The sequence below is a fragment of the Myxocyprinus asiaticus genome, chromosome 6, assembly GCF_019703515.2.
Source record: "Myxocyprinus asiaticus isolate MX2 ecotype Aquarium Trade chromosome 6, UBuf_Myxa_2, whole genome shotgun sequence".
NCBI lineage: Eukaryota > Metazoa > Chordata > Actinopteri > Cypriniformes > Catostomidae > Myxocyprinus > Myxocyprinus asiaticus.
In genome coordinates, this window is record NC_059349.1 from 13918411 (window position 1) to 13941392 (window position 22982).

Consider the following 22982-nt stretch of genomic DNA (forward strand, 5'->3'; position numbering starts at 1 on the left):
ATCTCAAATAAATGTTTCATGTCCATTTATTATTTATTTTGGTAAGTAGCCATGTATTAAGTGGGATAATGTATAGCCAGCTGGTCATTATACCAAAATACATAACCCATAACCATGTCTAGGTTTATTGTGTGATAATGACCACCTGACTGGACATTATCTCTTATATATTTTTTCACCAAAAAAAAAAAAAAAAAAGAAAAACTGAAAGTTGCTTTAGAAGGCTTGAAAATTGCAGAGATACACAACCCAATCCCTGCAAATAGGTCTCCCAAAAGCTGTTACGAATGAGATCTTTGTACTTCAAACTGAGTAGTTATTGATCAGTTTTGATCAATTAGAGATCCTTTAAGCTAGACTTAAATTAAAGGTGCCACATTCGTTGATAGACTATAATGGACAATCACTCCTGTCCACTGTATTGTGTCTATCAATTTCAGTAGCTGATTCTATGGATCCATAAAAACTCTCTGTGATTATGATATCTCAGCCGCCCAGTTGGCTAGAGGGGATTATCAGTCCATCACACAGAAACACTGAAGCACTACTGCATTAAGGATCTCAAGTTGAAAATCTCATCACATCTTCTCATCTATCTCAAGCTGAATTCAATCTAGTCCTATCATGAGGTTTATAAAAAGAGAAGCTAAGGTCACCTTGATCTGTTGCTAGCTGGCAAAGGTGAAGCTCTCTGAAAGTCTCTTTGTCTCTACTTGTGCACTTAGCGTTGTCTTACTATTTTTTTTTTTTTTTTTGTTGTTAATTAAGTTTCCAATGTCAAAGACATTGTAAGAAATGCTAAGTGCACAAGTGGAGAATGTATAACTAAAGAAAGTACTTGAGAATTCAGATCCCTTCTTACTTGTGGCAGAAAAACGGTGAACCTGATTTCAAACACTACGATTTGAGGCATTGAAAGATTTATACTTACAAATTCTCAACAATAATTTGAACTGGAAAGATGAGTGCAAAAAAAAACAAAACAAACAAAAGTACAAGGGAGTTCTAAAGTTACAGTTTGTATACTTTTTGTTTTTTCTCTTAAGAATAATTTCTTTTTGATCCTTGTGAGATTTGTCTACTGACAATTCATACCAGTAGTTAAAGTCTGTGGGAAAATGTATACACTTGGGGAATCTCTCCAATCTCTCAGTTGATTCATTTCAATTTCAGGATATTTTGTGATTTTTGGATCTGGAAATGCATAATGTTTTCTTTCTTTTTTTTTATGCTCCTGAGACCCAAGCGTGACTGTTGTGTGCATTTTCCATTTACCTTTTTGATTTGTAACTAGTAGCAAAAACAAAAACAAAATAGTTTTCCTAGAAATTGATGGCAACATACGTGGACAGCGGGACTATGACATTTTAAATATACCAAGCTATAGAAGTCATTTTTTTTTTTTTTATATATAAAATTATTTATGATTTTCCAGTAGTGTTGGTTATTCATGTTTTTGAGACATTACAGACATTACATCAGAAATGAGCATAATTAATTCTGATTCAAAATAATGGCCAGCATCATCCAATCACTGCCAACCGTGTTAAAATAAAATTATACATTATACATTTTGAATCTATGTACTGATTATCATTGTCCCATATCTGCCAAACATCATCTGCAGCCTGAAACTGAACTTTTGGTCATTTATTATGAGTGAATGCACTTGGCTTCATAGGAGAGCTATAGGATATGCTCTCTTGCTCCATATTTAGTGAATGATTTAATCTCCAGTGTGCTGTCTGTCTGCACTGGTCTCAGATCAGTTTGAAATGCACCTTATTTTCATCCTAACTCCATAAAAAGCCTCTGAACATTTTTCAGCTTTTGGATGAACCCATTGATTCTCAATGTGAAAATTCTCTGTAAATATAGGATTTCTAAGGAAAAAATGTGCTACAGTACACATTAGTGTACATTGTGTTTATCGGCATAGTGTTTCATGATAAATCTCTCAAATTTTAAAGATGGCATATCAGATGAAACTAGAGACTCTAATCTTATGAATTAAACAGGTTTCAATGTTAAAACTTAATTAGGTGTCTTACCAGATGTAGTTTTGTTGCCGTTTTTTTTTAAAGACAAATTCTGCTGTGGTCAGCGGCATGTTGTTTTGTCACATGACTCCGTGTGTCGAAAGTTTAACCCTTTACTGACACCACAAAGTCTCCTGAACTGAGATCAGTCGGTTTAAATTAATTTAAATTATACACAAGGTTAATATTACTTTAGTACATTGTAGTAGAAAACTTTTATTTTATAACACATTATTGGTTAAAACATTGTGTTGATATAGAGTTTTCCAACCTGGTCTCATAAAATCATCCTACATTTTTGGAAAATTATTTATTATTATTTATTTATATACATATTGCATCAGTTTCCTGGTGAAATGAACACTAGAAACGCTACATTAATGATGATTTTATTCACTTTCACCATAGTGCTTGACGATACAAACAACGTTTGCATTGCAGTGCAGGGTTGCACTTGCAGCTCGTACTGGGGTACGAGTCCTGAAGAGCATATGCGTTGACACATGAGCCAAATCTGTCATAGAAGCATCACAAAGTGACATGCTTTAGTAATTGCATTTTTCATTCCATATTTGCTTTTATGATACTATCGGTTAAGTTTAGGTTTAAGGTTTAGAATATGGAGGTAGATTTTTCTTATTTACAGTAAAACTCCATAAAGCATTTACCTTTAAAACCTCATCTGTTTGGAAGAACATTTAAATTGCTTTAAGCGCCACACAGTGGACATTATACCTTGGAACTGCAGCAGTACATGTAATGAAAACATAATTTTGCTAAAATGTCGCCTCAGTTTCGTAATTCTCATGGGATCAGGCTGCAGTTTTCCAAAGTAATTAACATGACTTTTTAGTATTGGCATAAAGTCTGATACACATTGCTGATTATTCTGGCAAAGAACCACCCACTTGGACAGAAATGGGTCGTCTGCTCCACATGTAAAGGTACCAACATTTTTTACATTTTTTTATGTGATTTAAGGGGTGGGTAAATCTTAAATTCATGATACTACAGTGATAGACAGGTGTACAACAACATGGTGGATCTTTCAAACTGTGGTGCAACAGTTTCTGTGAAAGGTGGTACAGACAACACAGCAGCAATATGTAGACTTTATGGTCAGAATTTCCATCCATCCAAAAATAATATGTATTGAATATTCTATAAACAATATTATGCAAACAAAGTAGAATATAGACTTGTACCTGAGGATTTCTAGTTTTCTTAATACTAACAGCCTCAAACAAGACTCTTGAATATCAAAGATTCAATACCATTAACCTTGTAGACTTTAGCAAATACATTGTGAGCACCTGACACTAGTGTGTTTACTAGAGTGCACCCCACCATTGGAAGTTGTGTAACAGCTAGCCAGTTGCAAACATTCGGACACCGAATTTTAAATTTAAATTAAATTTAAATTAAATTTTAAATACGCATGCTGCTCTGAAAACAGGCTGCATGTAAAACAATAACCAATGTGACATTAAAATGTGTTCTCAATTACTACATGTCTCATTCTATAAATCCACATGAAATCAGTAAAAGAAGCTGTTGTAACCATTCGGTGATGATTTAAGGTAATATATATGCAGCAGATAATTAATTTGTAATTTGACATGTTTACGTTCTGCATTTTTGACACTAACGCTAATACGCTATACGTGGCGATTATATGCACCAGTTACCATCTATTATTGTAAAAATCCCATGATTTGGTATTGGAAAATGTCTCTATGTGAAAAATTGTACAGATTTAGGTAAGTTTGCACCAGTTCGGCAACTCTGCATTTCAGTTAATGTTGACTGATCGTGACTGAGTGAAGAAATCAAGTGGAAAAAAATGTAGGCATCATCAGTGGTTCACACCCACCTGGGACCAATGGTAGTAAAGTGTTTAACAACCGGTACAAATTTTTCCTGAAAGCTTATGCTGGCGAGCTGTTCGAACCTCTGCAAAAAACTCAAAAACACCTTCGTTTTGACCAGATTTTGTTAAAAAATGACGCTACCCACTTTGTCCACATTTCACTTGAAGTATACTGGTGCCTTAAAAGTCCTCCATTTTTAATGAAAGTTGGCGATTTGAGGTGTCATGAGTGTCAAAGTCTAGCAACTGCCTAAAAATCGTCCATTATAAAAAGACAACATGATCACACAGGAAGTTGACATGCTGCTAATAAATGTTACAGTACCTTGACACTGACCACATTCTGCCAAGTTATTGACAAGCTCTATCTCCCATGAGACATTTATTCATCAGTTTAAAAGTGTTTATCTTTTCCTGTGGCGCTACTAATAGCGTGTTATGTCAGCCGCCTCAGAAAACCCAGTTCTTGTCCCTCAAACCAGAAAGTAATTGCGCTCACATTATCAATGAAGAGTGTGATTTGGAAGTTCTATTTTCCCTCTAACCTTCCCTCTAATATGACGGTTAGGTTTAGAGTTGGGGTTTGGGGGTAGAGTTAAAAAAAAAATGCATTCCTGTTGACTGTCTTACATAATTTACAACTAAAAAACAACTTGCTCTTGGCCCCTTAGTGGATATTACTCCAGTGTAATGTTTAGTAATGAGTCCTGGCATCTCCCTGTCCATTTAGATTATGCCACATGGTGGTTTGACAGACTCTGCATGACAGATGCATGAGCCTCCTGCCAGCTGTTTTTACAGTATGTTAGCATTAGCAGCTTGCATAGCAATGCTTCAAATGCACAGTCATCTGTTAGCATTGATTCTGATGCTGCAAAGACGACGGCCCTGATCTAAGCCTGTCCCTCCCCCTTTAATGCAGGCCTTTAAGCGCTTTAACACCAGCATCAGGCCGCTGAACTCATTTCAAACACAATATGGTCTTCAATAAGTCGTTCTCTTCTTGTTTCAACTCTTGATCATTTACTTTCTGCTCAAGTTCATGAGAACTTGTCTTGGTAGTTCTGAGCAGTTTTTTAAATATCTATCATGCAGATCCTGATGAACTAGCTTTATATAGTGGAGCCTGGGCTAATAGAAGGGCTTTAACTATCAGAAGTTTTAATTCAATCCTTATAGAGTCCTTACATGTAAATAAGGGTCAAGTATTTCAAACTTCAACCTGTGATGTCTAATTGGTACTTTCTATTCGCTGAAAGTTTTGACCATCTCTGAGGCACTGACTCAGCCTCAACCATTGTTTGCTAATCTACATCAGCTGTAGAATAAAGTTTATATTTTACAAAGAAGAGGCTGTATTCAGTATGTCTCTTATGTGCACCAAAAGAGGCAGTGAAAGCCTTACGTCATTCTGTTTTCTTAAAGGAGGTGAAGTACTTCCAGTTCCCAGGGGAGTTGCTGATGCGGATGTTGAAGATGCTCATCCTGCCTCTGGTGGTCTCCAGGTAAGAAGTGTATATCTTTTCTACCTCTTGAGGTCCCTTTTTCTTCTTTGCAAGATGCAAGTTCACCCAAAAATGCTTTCATCATTTATTCCATTGAACACAAAAGGTGATTTTCTCCAGAATGTTACAAATGAGGGTTACAATTGTCCCGGGGTAGTGTCACATCAGTACCCAGCATAGGGACAGTTGTAACAAATGTTCTCCTTGTCTTCATACACTAATTCTGAAAAACAGAAACAACGTATGCAGTTTAAAAAAAAAGTTAAAGTTTGGTTTGACTTGTTCTGTGTGTCCAAAGACGAGATCCACTCAATCCATTTGTCATTGAATAATGTCTCTTTTATTATCCTTTCTGTTCTGATCAAAAACAATAAAAAATAAAAATGTAATGTTAACCACACATGGCATGGATGCGGTAAAAAAGCCATTTGACTCCATGATGAACGGCGTTCCTTTATCGGTGTAAGGTCAAAAACGGCGTAAGAATAAACCGGTCAGCAACTGTAGATTTTTGCCCATTACGCTGATTTTGCGTGGCATGTAAACACCTTTACCTGTGTTCTCACAGGCTTATCCAATGTGCGCACATGTTGAGTGCATGTCTCTTCAGGGTTTGACGTCCAAAATAGAGAATAACGCGATTATTTCAAATCTCATGTAAACACAGTTTTCTTGCTTTGTCAGATTTTTTAAATAAGCTGATTTTTGGGAGTAATCAGCATATTGTTGCTCATGTAAACATGCTCATTATTTCAATACTTGTTTGCTATCTGGGATATGCCATATTATACAGTATATGCAATTTCAAGACATTATTTTTGTAAAGTACCTAGTTAGAATGTCCCCTTTATAATTAACAACATTAACTTTCATTAGTTTTAATTTTCTTTCATATGTAAGCAAAATGGACATCATAACTGAAATATACTGTTATGAATCAAATCTGTATCAATATCTAGCCATATAAACATGGTGCCTCAATATGTGTAGTGCCAGATTTGACATCAATGATATAAAACATTTTTGGTTGTTGAGTGTCTTGTGAAACTTAACCAAAAACGTCTCATAGGCGAACCAAATAATCAAATGCTATGTATGTTTTGTGGGAATAAGCTACTTGTATTCTCTGAAACAGCAAAGATCTTCACCCTACACACATAATTCCTGTACCGATCAGAAGTCTAGGTCAGTGTTCCAGACACCTAATATACCATCCTGTTCACACACTAGTGAGGAAGGTTAACATGAATCCACTGCCAAGAAGTATTCGCCACGTGAGGGTCAAACTTGTAATTACCTCTAATCTGAGCAAGCCAAAGGGCCAACTGCGCATGCAGGGTAGCCATGACGTCCACTATCAAGGAAGAAAGTACTTCCAATGCTCAGAAAATGGCCGCTGACTTAATAGTGCAGTTTGTTCCACTATATGTTGGCCTAAATGTTAGAGCTTGAACTGTGTTTAACATCAAATTCGAATTAAGGCACAAAAGCAAAAGCACAGCAAAACATGTAGTTTTATTTTGGACATGGGAATCAACCTTGTCACATACTGCATTGCAGACACAACATGCTATGTTCAAGTCTCTGCCAATATTTTGCAGGTTTAAAGTAAATAAAATAAATAAAAAAGACATGTTAATCAAATGGTATGCAAGGGCTTAGAGGCCAGACCAGGGTCCTCTGTCCTCGTTTCTTCACCATCTGCTTACCAGCAAGAGCAGAAACCAGATTATCTTATAAGCACGGTGGTCACAATCAAAGGCAGCCCTGCACTTTCTGATCCCTCGGTGCATTTGTTTCAGTATTGATGCTGATCTTTAATCAATGGCCATGCACATATGCAACTACAAGGATGTACTAAGTTAAAATCATGTTGCACTGAAAAGGCTTTTTTCTAGGGCACAGTTTCAAAAGCCAGGCTATGATATTATAGCTCTGAGATAATGGGAATGTGATGGTGTCATGCACTTATTGTAACCCATCTTACTGTATACAAAGAGAATCAAAGCTAATTGAAGTAACATACATAGTTATAGATAAAAACGCATTACCAATTAAGAATGCTTTGTGGTTTTGTGGTTATTTACCGAAGTCTGCAACAAACACAACATTTGGCAGAGAATAGTTGCAATGTTGTTTAGCTACATAATTAAAACATCTGCATATGATAACACGTCCCAGTTCAGGTACAGTTTTGCCTATTTTCAAGTGTATTTGGGTGTTTCTTCAACTATGGTGACTTTTGGCGCTGTGGATCTTAAAACTCTCCTTAAACACACTTTTCACTCCATCATTCTTTTATTTAGTGCCAACAGTGGACATGCATGCATAGCAAAAGAATTCTGTCATTTAATAAAATATCATATTTCCACCACACTGTAATTTCCACCATATATTGTGTATTGTGTTAAATGGCTTTTTGTGGTGAAAATGACATAGTAAACATTTAAATAAAATGTCAGACTTCTTTGTCTAACTAAGGCTAATTTAGCTTACTTTTTATGTATCCTAAATACACAATTGGTATTTCCACTTTTTTGCATGTTTTGTCAAAATTACAGATTGACTGTAAATGACACACATAGAAATAATCTTTTCACAAATTATGTTTGTTGTTTTTTCTTTATTATCTTCAAACATCACTTGTCTTATATTTCATCTCAAGCTCTTGACTGACACTTTTGTCTCCCTGTTAACCAAATACATTATTTTTTATATATTTTTATAAGGAAGAAAATTGTTGGGCCTAATAAAATCAACCCCCGAGACATAAAAGTGCCCAAAGTTGAAGAAACACTCATTTAGACACCCACTAAAAAGTAACAAAATGTGATTGATTTAGCATATGAGACCACCGATGTAGGCTCAGTGGTTTTTGGGTGACCTAACTATATAGGTGCTTTAGATGTAGCTTCTGCCTTTTAATAAATTTGAACTTTCTGAGTCCCAATCAACTCCAAATTTCCTGTCGTTTTGAGTTCACATTTTAATATACAAACTCCATGTTCAGCATGAGAATCAGCAGAGAGCCTGATGCTGGACAGATAATCCTCTCATCTGTTAAAAAAGTCTACTGGAAGACATCTTTTCATGTCATTATTGTTGACAGTTGTTGTGGAATGATTGCATTTATATGGAGAAAATCAATCAAATTTTGGAAGATTATAAGACATGTCTTTATTCAGTCAGGCTGCATCTCATTTATTGACCGATTCACGAGATTATTTTAAGTATTCACTAACCTTTAAAAACAAAATCTAACTGAAATGGTTCAAGATTGAAACTAAATTAAAATAGATTGAATAAAAAAAAAATAGAAATACATCAAAATTAGTACTGAAGATTTGTGTTTTGTAAGTAAGCTATATGGGTGTTAAACTTGCATTTGTCAGGTTTGGTTTGGGGAAGGTGAGGACTCAAACACAGAAATAATGCAAAAGGGCTTTACTAAACAAAAACAGAACAAAAACCAACAAAAAGTACCCCAAAGAGAAAAGCTCCAAAGTCCAGGGCAGCGCAGATCAGACGATTGGGTTGGAAACACAGGGCTGGAACAGATGAAACAGGACGTGACAGGAACCGACTTGGTAGACTCCTAACAGGGTAAAAAAACCAAAACGAACTAGCACATGACAGAGAACACAGGGAGGTAAAATAGGGGAGTGTGATGGGGGGCCGGGCCGTGACTACGCACGTCCAGCACCCAATCAGGCTAATCAGCTGAGGAGAGGGATAGGTGCAGCGGGATGTGACAGTTCGAGAGAGAGAGAGAGCCACACGAAGCTGCCATGTGTGGGTATGTGTTGTGTGTCTTTTTGTTTTATTAAATATTTCTTTGATTGTTCAGCTGGTTCCCAGCTCCTTCTTGCTCATTTTAACATTGTTACATTGGTGCTGAAGCCCGGGAAGGAGGAGTCCTCGCCACTGCCATCCGCCCAAAGGAGCAGCCTCAGCCGTCCGCCTGGAGTCGCTGCCGGCCACCTGGAGCAGTGGAGCTGCTGCCAGGGGCGGAGGGGCTCCCTACCAGACGCCAAAATGCGGAGGGGCGTTCCATCCACCCGGGGTCGGAGGACTTGCTCCAGTCTGCCTGGGGAGGAGCGGCTGTCGTCCGCCAGAGGGTGGAGTGGTAGTTGAGGACCAGGCGACTGTGTGTCTGGGAACCAGCGAGCAAGTTTTTTTTCTCTCTCTTCTCTCTCTCTCACTGTCACTCAGCCTTGCCCTTTCCCTCTCCTCTTTTTTTTTTTTTTTTTCCCTCCCCCCATTCTACACACGCCCGGCCCCCCAATCGGGCTAATCATCCGAGGAGAGGGATAGGTGCAGCGGGATGTGACAGTTCGAGAGAGAGAAAGAGAGCCACACACAGCTGCCATGTGTGCATTTGTGTTGTGTGTCTTTTTGTTTTATTAAATATTACTTTGACTGTTCTGCTGGTTCCCACCTCCTCCTTTCCCCATTTGAACCCTTGTTACAGGGAGAAAATGAGGAGAGTAATGAGGGAGAGCAGGTGGAACAGATAACAAGGTAACAAGGTAAATGAGGGGGTGGGGTATCATTAAAGACTGAACTGAAAAGTGGGAACATGTCAACAAGGAAACACAACAAAGCCATGTGCACTCACAACACTAGTGTCAGGACCCAGCCACCATCTATAAACAAGACAAGTGGCAGGATACTGACACCAGACACACAAGACAAAACACCACAAAATGCAGAACACGCACAAAACACAGGTGCCAGGTCCCGACACTGAAGAAAAGACTCATTGTATCTAGAGTGTTGAGAACCTGAGCATTAGAAACACAATACTTCAACCTTAGCAGTGTTGGGGAGTAACGGAATACATAGTAACTGCATTATGTATTTAAAATACAAAATATTAGTAACTGTTCCATTACAGTTACAATTTAAATCGTTGGTATTAGAATACAGTTACATTCCAAATGTATTTTGATTACTGAAGAGGTTACTTTGCATTTTATTGTCTTATAAAGTGTTACATTCATACGAGCAGAGAGAGAGCGCTTTTACACGGTTATGAGTGAAATGCTAACCATTGTAGCCTTTAGCATCGTGTAGAAAGCTACAAACAATATCTTTTCTGCCTCATTCTATAAACAGAATCAACATCCAATCAGAAAAAGATGTCACTGTATACACCCTGTGGGGTTTTGAAGTTTGGAGCAGTAGACATAGTTAACCTTGTTTAGTTTTCATTTGAACATTTAGCTTTATGCTAAGCTAAAATGCTATTTCTGCCTTTACATGCACCTGTTACCAGGCAAGATTATGTTTCATTATGGATTTTATCAAGAAAATACATGTCAGATAATATATTTTGTTTCTATCTAGTAAGATCTTTTATAGTTGGGCAAAATGTACTACAAAAATCCTATACTTAATGAGAATTTTTGTATTGTTTTACTGAAAAAATAAATGAATCTTAAAATACTTAAAACAAACATTAAAAAAACATTCCGTAAAGAGGCAATAAATAAATGTTGCTCTTTTATTTTTTATTTTTTTATTTTATTTTTTTCAGAGAGTGTATTTTTAATATAAGTTTATTTTGTTGTATTGTACTGGCAGACTTGTTTTCACTTGTTAATCACTTGGAACAATCTGCCAGTGCTATAGAAGTAATCCAAATGATTTAGAATGTTACTGACCTTGATTAATCTAACAGAATATGTTACAATTGACACTTTACACATTGAAAAAAAGGGAAAGCAGCTCTATTGAAAATACTAAACCAGTACACTTGAAATAAACTTAATACATTTATGTTTGAGATTAGAACATAATTATATTGCGTAAATTCCAAGTAATAATTAACACAGTCATCAAAAAGTGATACGATCACATTGATATAAAATGTTCAAATGGATTCGGATTTCTAACGGATGGTGTTCACTCAACGTGATTTTTACAGGATTTCCAGTTCCCAGCATGCTTTGCATGGGACTGGATTGGGAGAGTAAATTTTACAATTAAGTGTTATTTTAATTTATTTATACGCAAAATTAAACAAGTAGGAGACTTGTTAGTGTTTAATGTTCTCTCATGTTAGGTTTTAGAGGAGGTTCTGTCATGTAGAATATTTTTGGTTAGGTCAAGGTTGGATATATTACTGCTGACAAATCAGTGTGTGTTGCTTTTTTTCATTAAGCAAATACTGAGGGATCATCAGTATAATGATTAATTGGAGATCTGCAAACTCTCAGCAGCACCATACTTGTTATGCAGTACAAAAAGATTTATAACATATGCTAGTTTGTTTGTTGCTAGCTAGCAACAAGCTGCAAGTTTCAAAAGAGTTATTTGAACAGATCAGATTTAAGTTAGGCTAACTCAATTCATTTAGGTTTTTGCTACACAAAGTATTTTAGTAGAGCCTACATTTTAACTTCATATTAAGGGGCCATGACACGAGGAATCAAATTTTCCTTAATCTTTTGACATATAAGAGGTCATTGTACTATAAAAAACATACTGTAAGTTTCAGAACTGAAAAGTTCCTCCTTAATCCACCTTATTCCTACCACCCGTGATGCTTGGGAGGTACTTCCGTTTAGTAGTAAACATAGTTGCCGTTGCATTGTACGTCCATTCATTCTTTCATTGCAGTGTTGATCATTCATACATGTAGATGTGGAAGCACCGCCTGACAGAGCTTAATAAGGACTAAATACAGATAGCCATTCCTTCTTTAAAGGGGCACTAAGTACGTTTTTGCTAATTAAAAAAGTTTACACATAAAGACATGAATAGCATTTTTTTTTTTAAATATGTTGAAAATTATGTACATTCACAATCATATCAGAAACCCTGTAAAAGCTGTTTAATTTTACATGGAGCGGCTCGCCCCATCATGGGCCCTGCCATGTTGACAACACATGACACTGTGTCATGCATTGGTCATCAATAGTACCAATGATGGTACGGTATTGATAAACATGAGTGTGATCCACCAGACAGTTCAAACAGAATGAGTAAAAGTGGAAAGATAAAATGTCCAAACAAGAGGTCCCTGCTGGATTGATGAAACAAACAGCTACGACCTGCAGCTGTCACGGCGCGGATCACGGGTAAGCAGCGCAACATAAAACGGCAAGTGCAAGCACAAAGCGGTGTTCAGCCAGCCGAGAGCTCACAAGTTGTGGCTGTCTGGTAACAGTCCGGCGTGCAATAACGCACGAAAATTCATTAGTATTGGATAGAATAATGTCCATTATAGCAATGTGTGTAATATGAGATGGATAAAAACACAGATTAAAAGTTACAAAACAGATGATAAACAAACACATCTGATAAGAAGCGACAGCACTCTAGGACGATGGGTGTCAGTATAGAGTCCAAAACCACAAACTATTTCTGGGTCTGATAGGACGAGTATGAGCCAGCTAAATCCTTGCTAAAATCGTACTTAGTGCACCTTTAATAGAGGGTTGGGGGGACGATTTAAGGAAGTGGCCTCTGGATGTTTGTAGAGCCACAAACCGCACATGTTGAGTACGATGTCCTAACATGTCCGTAAGGACAACGTAATGTGTTACAGCCGAAACAACTTCAGCAAAACATAATACAATACTCACTAAGACCTTGTTTATAGCTGGTATTTGTTTTGTTCAATGATTCAAAATACAATGACTCACTTTATAACATCTCAGCATGTCTCTGTTTATTGACCGCTTGTACATCTACGTTTCTCTAACCATATTTTGTAACCTTTGCTGTAGCACAGTGTCATCTACTGGATTCTTCAAGAACAACAGGTATTGGTAATTAATGCCTATAATCACAGTATTAAATTTTATCTCGGGTGATCCGATGTGGTCAGGCGAGACACATCGCAGTTTGTCACACAAATGCACCTCCTGTGAGCACTTGTGATCGGTTTTCGAGGGGAGGGTTTCATGATGACATATAGCATCACAACACCATTCATTAATAAACCGGAATAATGTCACAAAAGAAAAAGAAAGCATGGAAAATGGAGCACTGTTTTTCCAAGGTACAGCTGAAACATTATCTACTGTAAGTGCACAGGAAGACACACTGAAGAAGATCCGTGAAGATTTCGTACATTTACATGTAAGCTCTTTAAAAATTTCTAGATCTAATATTTTATTTAATTTTAAAGGCATATGTCACCAGTCATGAACAGTTTAAACTCTTTTTAGCGCAGCGGTTGATTGACAGATGAGGAGTGGCACATCACTGCATCCTGGACGGTGTTTACAGCGTGTCAAATGAGTTTTTGACTACCTCTGTATGTGTTTTTTTGTGATTCGATCACAAAAGGTTTTGCACCCCATTTACACCTGTATATAGTGTTGACCACTTGTCATCAGATCATCCGAATCACATCCTAATACCAGCTGTAAATGGGGTCTAAATCACTGCTGGCTCCATTAGCAAATACTACAGACTGACTTCTGACGGAAGTTCCATCTACATCGATTTCCCCAGTAAGACCCCCAGGAATAAGGTGGATAGAAAAAGCATTTATTTAAACCAAGCTGCAAAAACAGCTCATTTGGAATTCCTGGAACTTGTGATGTCACAAGGACCAAATGCATATGCAATGCCTATTTCTCCGTCATTGCACCCTTGGCCCCGCCCACTGGTTCTCAATCAGTCACACAGTTGAAGTGGAGAGAGATGGGGCCTGTTTTTCTACATAAACATGCACAGATAGATGTCTTTGACCACGCTTTAAAAAGACGCGTTGTCAATTTACAACTCTGAAGAGCAGAAGCTCTCTGTCATGGAAGCATTCCTTCGCACATCTGTGCTATTTTTAGTTGTTGGTGTATGAAAACATGAAGGAATGTTACTGGAAACTGGATGTGGATGTTAGTGTATTTTAGAGTTGACTGTATCTGAATCTTTGCAAAGGAACTGTTATTGAAGGATGGGGCAGTTAAAACACTTGGACGCTATCACAAAAACCATGAGTAAACAGTTTAATTCATGAATATTTCATATGTCATGACTGTGTGATAGTTAGTGCTGACATCCTGTTTACACTGGGCGTGTTGACACAAACTTTCTAAACCATTTATTTGTGTTGTTGGCAGAAGTAGCGCCACCGCATGCAGCGCATGGAACAGGACATCTGTCTACTGTTGACAACACTTCATGACATACCACAAAGGACGCTTCCATGGTAGACAGTATCATTGATTATAATGGGTTCTATTGCTTTTGACGCGACGCGACTCTCGCGTCTGGTGCAGACAGGGTGTGAGTGTTAACAGTTGTGCTTGAGATGAACAGTTTAATATTTTTGGATGCAATGTGTTGGATGTTCATTATGTGTAAACCCTGAAATTTAGTTTTATAATGTTGTTAAGCTGGTTCATTCTCTTCCGATTGAGTTTCAAAAATGGCTCAATTCGAGGGGCTGCACGATGTTAGCCAACCAGAACAGTGGCCATTTATGCTGAAGTTTGAAGGAGGCGCTTAGGCCAAAATTGAGCATTTCAGACAGAGGGCCAAAAACAGGGTGGAAAATTATTATTTATTACTAAATGATGACTGTTTTAATGCAAAAAAAACTTTTCTAACATTATCAGTGGACCTCAGGGAAGATAATAAAACTATTTAAAAAAAGAGCAGTTCAGTTCAAGACTGCATGCGTCTTGCGGAAGAACATTGTTTTGGTTGTGGTTCGGCTCTGCTCCTCTGTGCGGATGAATGTGGTTCGAGGCACCGGTGTACACATGAATACAGGACATCTTATCAGAGCGAATGGACAAATAAATAATGAAAGAAAGGAAAAGACTGAAATCTGAAAACATGTCATCTGAGCAGATAAGTGCCATATCTTATGCTGTTGTTTTGACTTATTAGAAACATTGATGTTTTGAAATAAATGATGTTACAAAAGTTAGGCAACGTTGGTTAACATTAGACATAATGAGTAATAGTCTGATAAGGTCAAACGTTGTAAAGTTTTTATAACTGCAGGATATTCTGGCCAAATAGACCACAATAGTAACTAATTTATAGATTGTCATTGTTACCGACCAGTGGTCAACATCATTTCAAGACTCACATGTCCTTGGCAAGCCTAGGACTAAGAAATTATTTATATAAATTATTGCCGTTATAAAAAAATAAATACACACGTGAGCTAGCAAGTGAAAAGTTCTGCACCAATTACAGCATAATTATTGTATTTCACTACACACACACACAGACGTTTTGAATGATCCATGGTCAGTTTTTGTTTTTGTTGTGACAACAAACTTTCAGCTTTAGCTACTCCCACACATGCGCTACAGTAGCCAGAGCTTATTTTCTCTGTGTACGGATATGACGTCAACATGCACGGGCGAATGACGTATGTATGCAATTTCCCACGAAATCCATCATGACAGCTCTAAAATATCAATCATTATTATAGGTTTATCAAAGTGTATTTGGGTAAAGAAAATACATGGTTTGGAAGATTGGTTTTTGTTGCACTCTCACATTTAGCTTTAAAGAAACTAAATTTTCAATGTGTGAAACCAATGTACACAATTTAATTAAGTTAAACCAGCAAAAAAAAAAAAAAAATTCAGTGCAGCATGTATTCTGTAATCTGTAGTGGAATAAATTTTTAAAGTAACCCAACCAACCCTGACCCTTGGTAATATCCATAGCTACTCCAGTTGGTTGAAAAATAACAATATAAAATGTGCTAGTGTACTTCTTTGATATCAGCCCCATGCATTTAGATCAATGTTACTTTGTGTTATAGAATCTGCGATATGTAGAAAATAATGTAAATTAAAAAAAAAAAAAAAACAGTCCTCAAATGTTTGAACATGCACAGTGTGGATTACATGTGTTATAATGTTGAGTAGCAGTCTTGACAGTAAATACACTCTGATCTTTTAAAACACAGCCTTCGACTTGGGTAAATCTAAAAAAATAAATAAATAAAAAAAAAAAAAAATCAAGAACACATCCAGGTCATATTTCACACCAAAATGTAAATAAAAGAAAAAGAAGGAAAGAAAGAAAGAATTGTGCCTATTTTAGGACCATTAAGTATACGATATTGCAAAATAACCTCATTCACATCATGGTAATACTTTATACTTTAGGAATTTGTTTAATATTTTCTTTAAATTTATTATGATTATCATTATTAAATTCATTTGTACTATAATACAGAACAAAAATTGATGTATTACAGTACTGAGAATTTAATGGCCAGGAATCTACAGAATCTAACGAGAATCACAATTTAGAATTTGGGGCATCAGGGCACATTACCGTATTGAGAATATGAAAATAATCTTATAGAATCTGTCAAAAATTAAATACTAATGTTCCTACAAACAAACTTCATATTTAATTAGGGTTTTATTTTTTTATTTTTTTGTGGGGGTGGGGGAGGGGGTGTATGACCTGGACACTTGGAAACTGTATTCCTGCTTTGTCTTGTTATACATTTCCAACAGGTGGTTTGATTTGTCCAACCTGAGAAATATTACACCCATTTGACCTCAGTGGAGTAAAGGCCCAAGCATGGAGTCTTTATCTGGACTCTCTTACGTCCAGGCTGGATTAGGCTAATGCTCTTGTCGAACAGGAACTTTGCTTCACAAAGCTCCAGATGGTCTGGATGTCCTGCTGCTTGTCTATATGAGGAACATATGCAGGGTCACACAGCAAGGGCCTTAATTCCACCTCTGACATGCAGTGAGCTCTGCACACACGCATGTACATACACAATCAACATATATGAGTTTATGCTTACCCACAACCAACTGTCACTTCTATAGTGCATCCAAAATTAAAAGTAGGTACATTTATTTCCTATGCAGCCTACAGGACTGCTGCTACCATATGTGTCCTGGACTCAACAAATGAACATATATCACATGCACATTCATAAACTGCTAATGACATTTACAACCGTGTTCCTCAGCTGGATTTGCATCAAGACAGATTTTACATTGGACATCAAGTGGTGACCCAACACCATACTACTTATTCACATGACACAGCACTAGTTGAATTTCTCAAAGTTAAAAGTAGCCTTTTATATCAACAGGTAAATATCCACTTCATCCAGCACTCTCTTTGTTCTCTGTGTTGTAAACTATCCTGATACTGTTTTAATGAGTGAGAAACCTCTACAAATAGCAAGTGCGTGAGTGAGCTGTCCGAACAAATTGGGCTGAATCGTGAATTGATTCATATGCATTTGGCCAATTCTCTGAAAAGAACCAACTAAAAAGAATGATTCATTCGCGAATTGGACATAACTAGTTCAGATTCTTAACAGCTGACAAATATACTGGACATACGTTATGATTGCTGAAATATTTCAGGAAAAAAATTTCTCTGTTCAGTCGGAGTGGTCTCAGTTGGTATCATAGGAGCTGGACATGAAAAAAGAAATGAATAAAAGAATGGAGAATGGATCGGAGAAATCAGTATCTCCAAATAATAATTATGATAATGACATTCTCTCAAAGAGAATTCTTCAATCTATTTTCTCTCTGTCTTTTTTAAATTAGCCTCTCAGAGTAATACGCTGAATCTGGCCCTTAGTAAATTGTACGTTATCAAATTTTTATTCATTTTATGTTTTTAATTTTACTCAAGAATAATATGTTGTTTTTAACAAACTTATTTCAATTAGAAAAAATCAGCAGTTATGGGAATCTTTATTCCAGAGAATCCTCTATTGCTAGCATTTGTATTTAACTGTTTACATATACAGAATCTTGACAGTTTCTGGAAGTTGCAATTGTTCGTGCATATGTATACAAATATATTGATAATTTTCCCTAATGCAATGTGAATTAATAAATGGAACATAAATGCTCCCAGTTAGTCGTCGTCCTTGAACCGCTGAATGTTGCAGGAAAGTGTTTAATACTATTGCAGTGTCCACACAGCAAAACAATGTTGTGGTGGTGTTCTTGCGTTTGATCTTCTTTTATGGCCGTTGACAAAACAAGCTTAACGCGCCTTACCGCCTCCAACTAAATGGTTGTGATGTTGATAGAAAAAGCTTTGAGGCGTTTGGCTCTGCCCTGTTGAAATTCTATGGTTATGATTGCGGTGATTGCAGTGGTACTTAGCCTATTCTGGTTGAGTACTTACAGTATACACACATCATGCATGTGGCCAGCAGAATGTCCATTGAAATGCTGGTGTTACCAGAGGTATGCAGTTGTGTACTCCAGGTACAGGTCGGAGTGCTTATGCTAGCGTTTCCCAATCCTGCTCCTATAGGCCCTAAAGGACTGCACATTTTTGTCTCCCTTTTTTAACACACCTGATTCAACTCGTCAGCTCATTTGCAGAGGCTCCATGACTTGAAATGAGTGTGTCATATTAGTCAGACACCTAATAGTGCATTGCCAAATAGTAAACAATCAATGGCTATTTTACCCTGCAGAACAATTCTACTTTCCATCTGACATATTCAGTATACTGCCCATATCATCTAGTAAAGGGGATCTCTTTAATAAACATACAAGTACAGACCATCATCCAGTGGTCTGGATTTGTAAGTGGTGATCTGAAGTGGTTAAAGTGGTAGATGGAGATGTGAAAAAATTACACCTAATGTGTGTTCTTAAATTCCCTGTAAACATGGGCATTAAAGGGGTAGTTCACCCAAAAATGAAAATCCTCTCATGATTTACTTAATTTTAAGCCATCCCAACTGAAGTCGAGTGGATTACTTTTATGCTGCCTAAATATGCCTTTTGGATTGTCAAATAGCCAGCAGACTGATGGCACCTGTTTATTTGCATTGTATGGACAAAAAGAGCAAAAATGTGCTGATAAAAATCTTCACTTTGGTTCTGCTGAAGAAGGAAAGTCATACACATCTGGGATGGCTTAAAGGTAAGTAAATCATGAGAGAATTAAAATTTTTGGGTGAACTAACCCTTTAAGGAGTAGGATAGGAAAAATCTGTTGCCTGAAGTTGTTTCCGTGATTAAAAGGTGACATTGTATAAAGCTGGTGCTGGAGCCCATGTTAGTCTATTGTAGAGTACTAACTGACCCCACATAAATTGTTAACCCACACCACAGCTACATTTCATTCTGTACTGGTATGCCAAGCCTTAACATTATGTGACTAGGCATGAGATATAGCCAAGGGTTCACATTCATTTTAAGAGTGCACACCTGCAGCCAGACACTATTGGATAAATCTGAGGACATAATGCAGAGCAAACATCTGTTATCTAATCTTATGTAAAACAGAGAAGGAGGTTTTTCAAGGTGAAAGGTGGAAACTAAATCTGTTCTAAATAAATGAATGTGTGCAGGGTTCCTATTGGAATTTTTATCATAATTTGAGAAGTCTTTCAGGATTTTCAAGCTCCCAAAGATCCCCCTATGGCATTATTCCATTACCAACAAAGTGTCATAGAATGAACGTTACTGTGTAACTGCATTTTTACAAACTGACTTTTACATGCCGCATTCTACATTTCACTGCAGTTTCCTGATGAAATGAACACAAGAGATGCTACAACAATTGTGTGTTTTATTCACTTTTACACAAATCATGACTACAATGGCTGATTATGACTTTATAAACACTTATTTTCACACTATTACTCATACACGGATATGTTATGATATCGAAACATTTTTGCTACAATGCATCATTTGAAAAACTATACATTTGAATTATAGACCCAAATACATTTACACACGTATTCCAATATGATTAGCTTCAGCAGTATCTCACCTGGTGCTGGAATTTAGACTCGGAAGACAGAGGCTCGAGCCCAGTCAAGCACGCAAGCAGACATGTGAGATAAAAAAGTGTCAGAGAAGGGACACAAAATGACATGCTTGCTTTAGAAAATTTGCTTTTCATGGCGCATTTGCTTTTATCACACTATTGATGAGGTTTGGGCATTAGTAAGGGTAAGGATGTCTGTTTTGTTTACCTCTCATTTGCATTTAGAACACTACTGGTTAGGTTTAGGTTAAGGTGTTAGGTTAGGGAGGTACATTTTACTCATTAAAACCTCCATCTAATATTCACCTTTTCAGCCTCGTCTGATTAAAACACCATTTCACTCGCTTTTGTAAGCCATTCATTGGAGAATATCTGTTTGTCTAATGGAAGGCTGTAGGGTTGCAAACTGTCCTGTAGCCAGTTGTAACTGTCCCATATTCATGTGGTGAGAAGTTGGCAACCCTAGACAAGTCCAGTTTTTTGGAAACCTGATTGAAATTTTTTCACACCATTTATTTTCTCAGTGAACTGTAGTCCTTGTACAAATGCCATGATTAATCATATAAGACAGTTATATATGAGGTGAGGACTGATTGAATGATGCCCTACACCAGACCATCGAGGCCTGTGGTAGATATCTCTGGAGGTACACCCATGTTGGTTAAAGCAGTCCCAGTTTGGTCGGAAGTTACCTGGCAAATATAGACAAGAATATTTATAAGAGATTAACATGTGTAATTTCATGTGACCTACAAATGATGATTCCTAAAGAGTTTTATCATAAGAGACAAAGAGGTAGACATTGCCTCTTATAGCAATGCTACATCAAAACCTTGCTATAAGAGTTTTCACATCAGTGAATAGTGGTTAGACATAATGCATTGCAGGAGAAAGTACAAGCTGAGCTCAATCGGCAGCATTTTTTGCACAATATTAATTACCACAAAAATTCATTTTGACTTTCAAAATCAAAAATGCCTCGCTGTAACCCAGATTTTATTTTTTTTTTTTAAAGAAAAGGAGGGATGAGTCGAAATAGTTTTTGGTGGTAATCAACAGTATGCCACAAATGCTTTCGATTGAGATTAACTTGTATTGAATTCGGAATATTCCTATAAGGGGGTGCTTGCAAAGTCTAGTTGCCCTCAAGAAACTACTGACACCCCCCCGCCCTGGTCGCATAACAAAATGACCAATTGATTTGTTTTAGAGATGCATAGTATTCAATCACAGCACTGATGTCTGATGCATTTAAATGAGAGCGAATGACTTTTCATGTCTTGATGATCATGTTGTTCTCTCTTCAGTTTGATGTCTGGACTGGCTGCACTGGACGCTAAGTGCTCCAGTCGACTGGGCATCATGACCATCTCGTATTATCTGTGGACGACCTTTGTGGCCGTTGTGGTGGGCATCGTCATGGTCATCATCATCCACCCGGGTGGAGCAGCACAGAAGGAGGACTCGGAGGACAGCGGCAAACCCATCATGAGCTCAGCTGATGCTCTACTGGACCTTATCCGGTAAGACAAATATATTTCAGTACATGAATATGATCAACATAATAAGAAAATTATTTTCATATTCTTTTTCCACAAATCTGACCACCCTTTTAGAAAGAGAGTAACCTACGGTATACTGGCAGTAGTGAGATTTGTTTTTTGAGTATGGTCACATTTTATTTGCCCAGTCAGTTATTAGAAACTATCTTCCATACATCAACCGGTTTTACTGTTTATTTGCTGACTTTGTACTTGGCAAAATAATTGGTTACTATATACTGTAGGCTTCAGATAAAGGGATAGAATACCCAAACATGAATATTCTGTCATTATTTACTCACCCTCAGGTCTTTCCAAACAAGTATGACTCTCATTCTTCAGTTAAACACTAAATGGGATATTTTGGAGAATGTTCACTCTTTTCCATACTACAGAAGCATTTAGTGACCTTTTTTATTTAAATTTTTTTGTCATTTTCTTTCTTTTATAAAGGAAATGTCTTTCTCACACAATGCTTCAGAAGACTTTGAAAGCGCACGAGTTGGGTAGATTTCTTTATGATACTTTAATGGTGTGTGTGTGTGTGTGTGTGTGTGTGGGCAGGTTTGGGTGGTTTACAAGGACATTATTTTAGGTTACAAACAGGTAATTACAAGGGTATTATGCTAAAAATGTGGTTTATGAGGACATTTCTAGTGTCCCCATAATTCAAATTGCTTAAAAAACATACTAAACGATGTTTTATTGAAAATGTAAAAATGCAGAGAGTTTTTTGTGAGGGTTAGGTTTAGGGGTAGGGTTAGGGTACAGTATAAAAATCATGTCTATGGAGAGTCCTCATAATGATAGCCGTTTTTGTGGTTTATGAGGACATGTTTTTAGGTTACAATCTAGTAATTACGAGGGTATTATGCTATAAATGTGGTTTATGAGGACACCCCTAGTGTCCCTGTAATTCATACAGCTTAAAAAACATACTAAACGATTGTTTTTTTTTTTTTTTTTTTTTTTAATGTCAAAAGGTTTCTATGAGGGTTAGGTTTAGGGGATACAATATACGGTATAGTTTGTACAGTATAAACATCATTATGTCTATGGAGAGTCCTTGTAATGATAGTAGTACCAATGTGTGTGTGTGTGTGTGTGTGTGTGTGTGTGTGTGTGTTGTAATGTTTGAGCCTACCAGCCCCTGGTCACTTTATGCTTTTGTGTTTGGAAAAACAGCATTATTTGATGGATGTTGTTCCACGGAAGAAAGTTTCAGATAATTAAATCAGGGTGAATGATGACAGGTTTGGGTAAACTATGCATTTAACCATCTATAGAAATATGCAGGTATTTC

At 37.0% G+C, this 22982-nt stretch overlaps 1 protein-coding gene across 1 annotated transcript in view; it reads left to right on the plus strand.

Moving 5' to 3' along the window:
• The window catches only part of LOC127442474 (excitatory amino acid transporter 5-like), a 40359-nt gene that overhangs the window by 761 nt on the left and 16616 nt on the right, over positions 1-22982 (plus strand). The window contains exons 2-3 of the mRNA XM_051700536.1: positions 5335-5414; positions 21446-21661. Coding sequence (XP_051556496.1) covers positions 5335-5414; positions 21446-21661 — 296 coding nt within the window. The remainder of the gene's footprint in view (positions 1-5334; positions 5415-21445; positions 21662-22982) is intronic.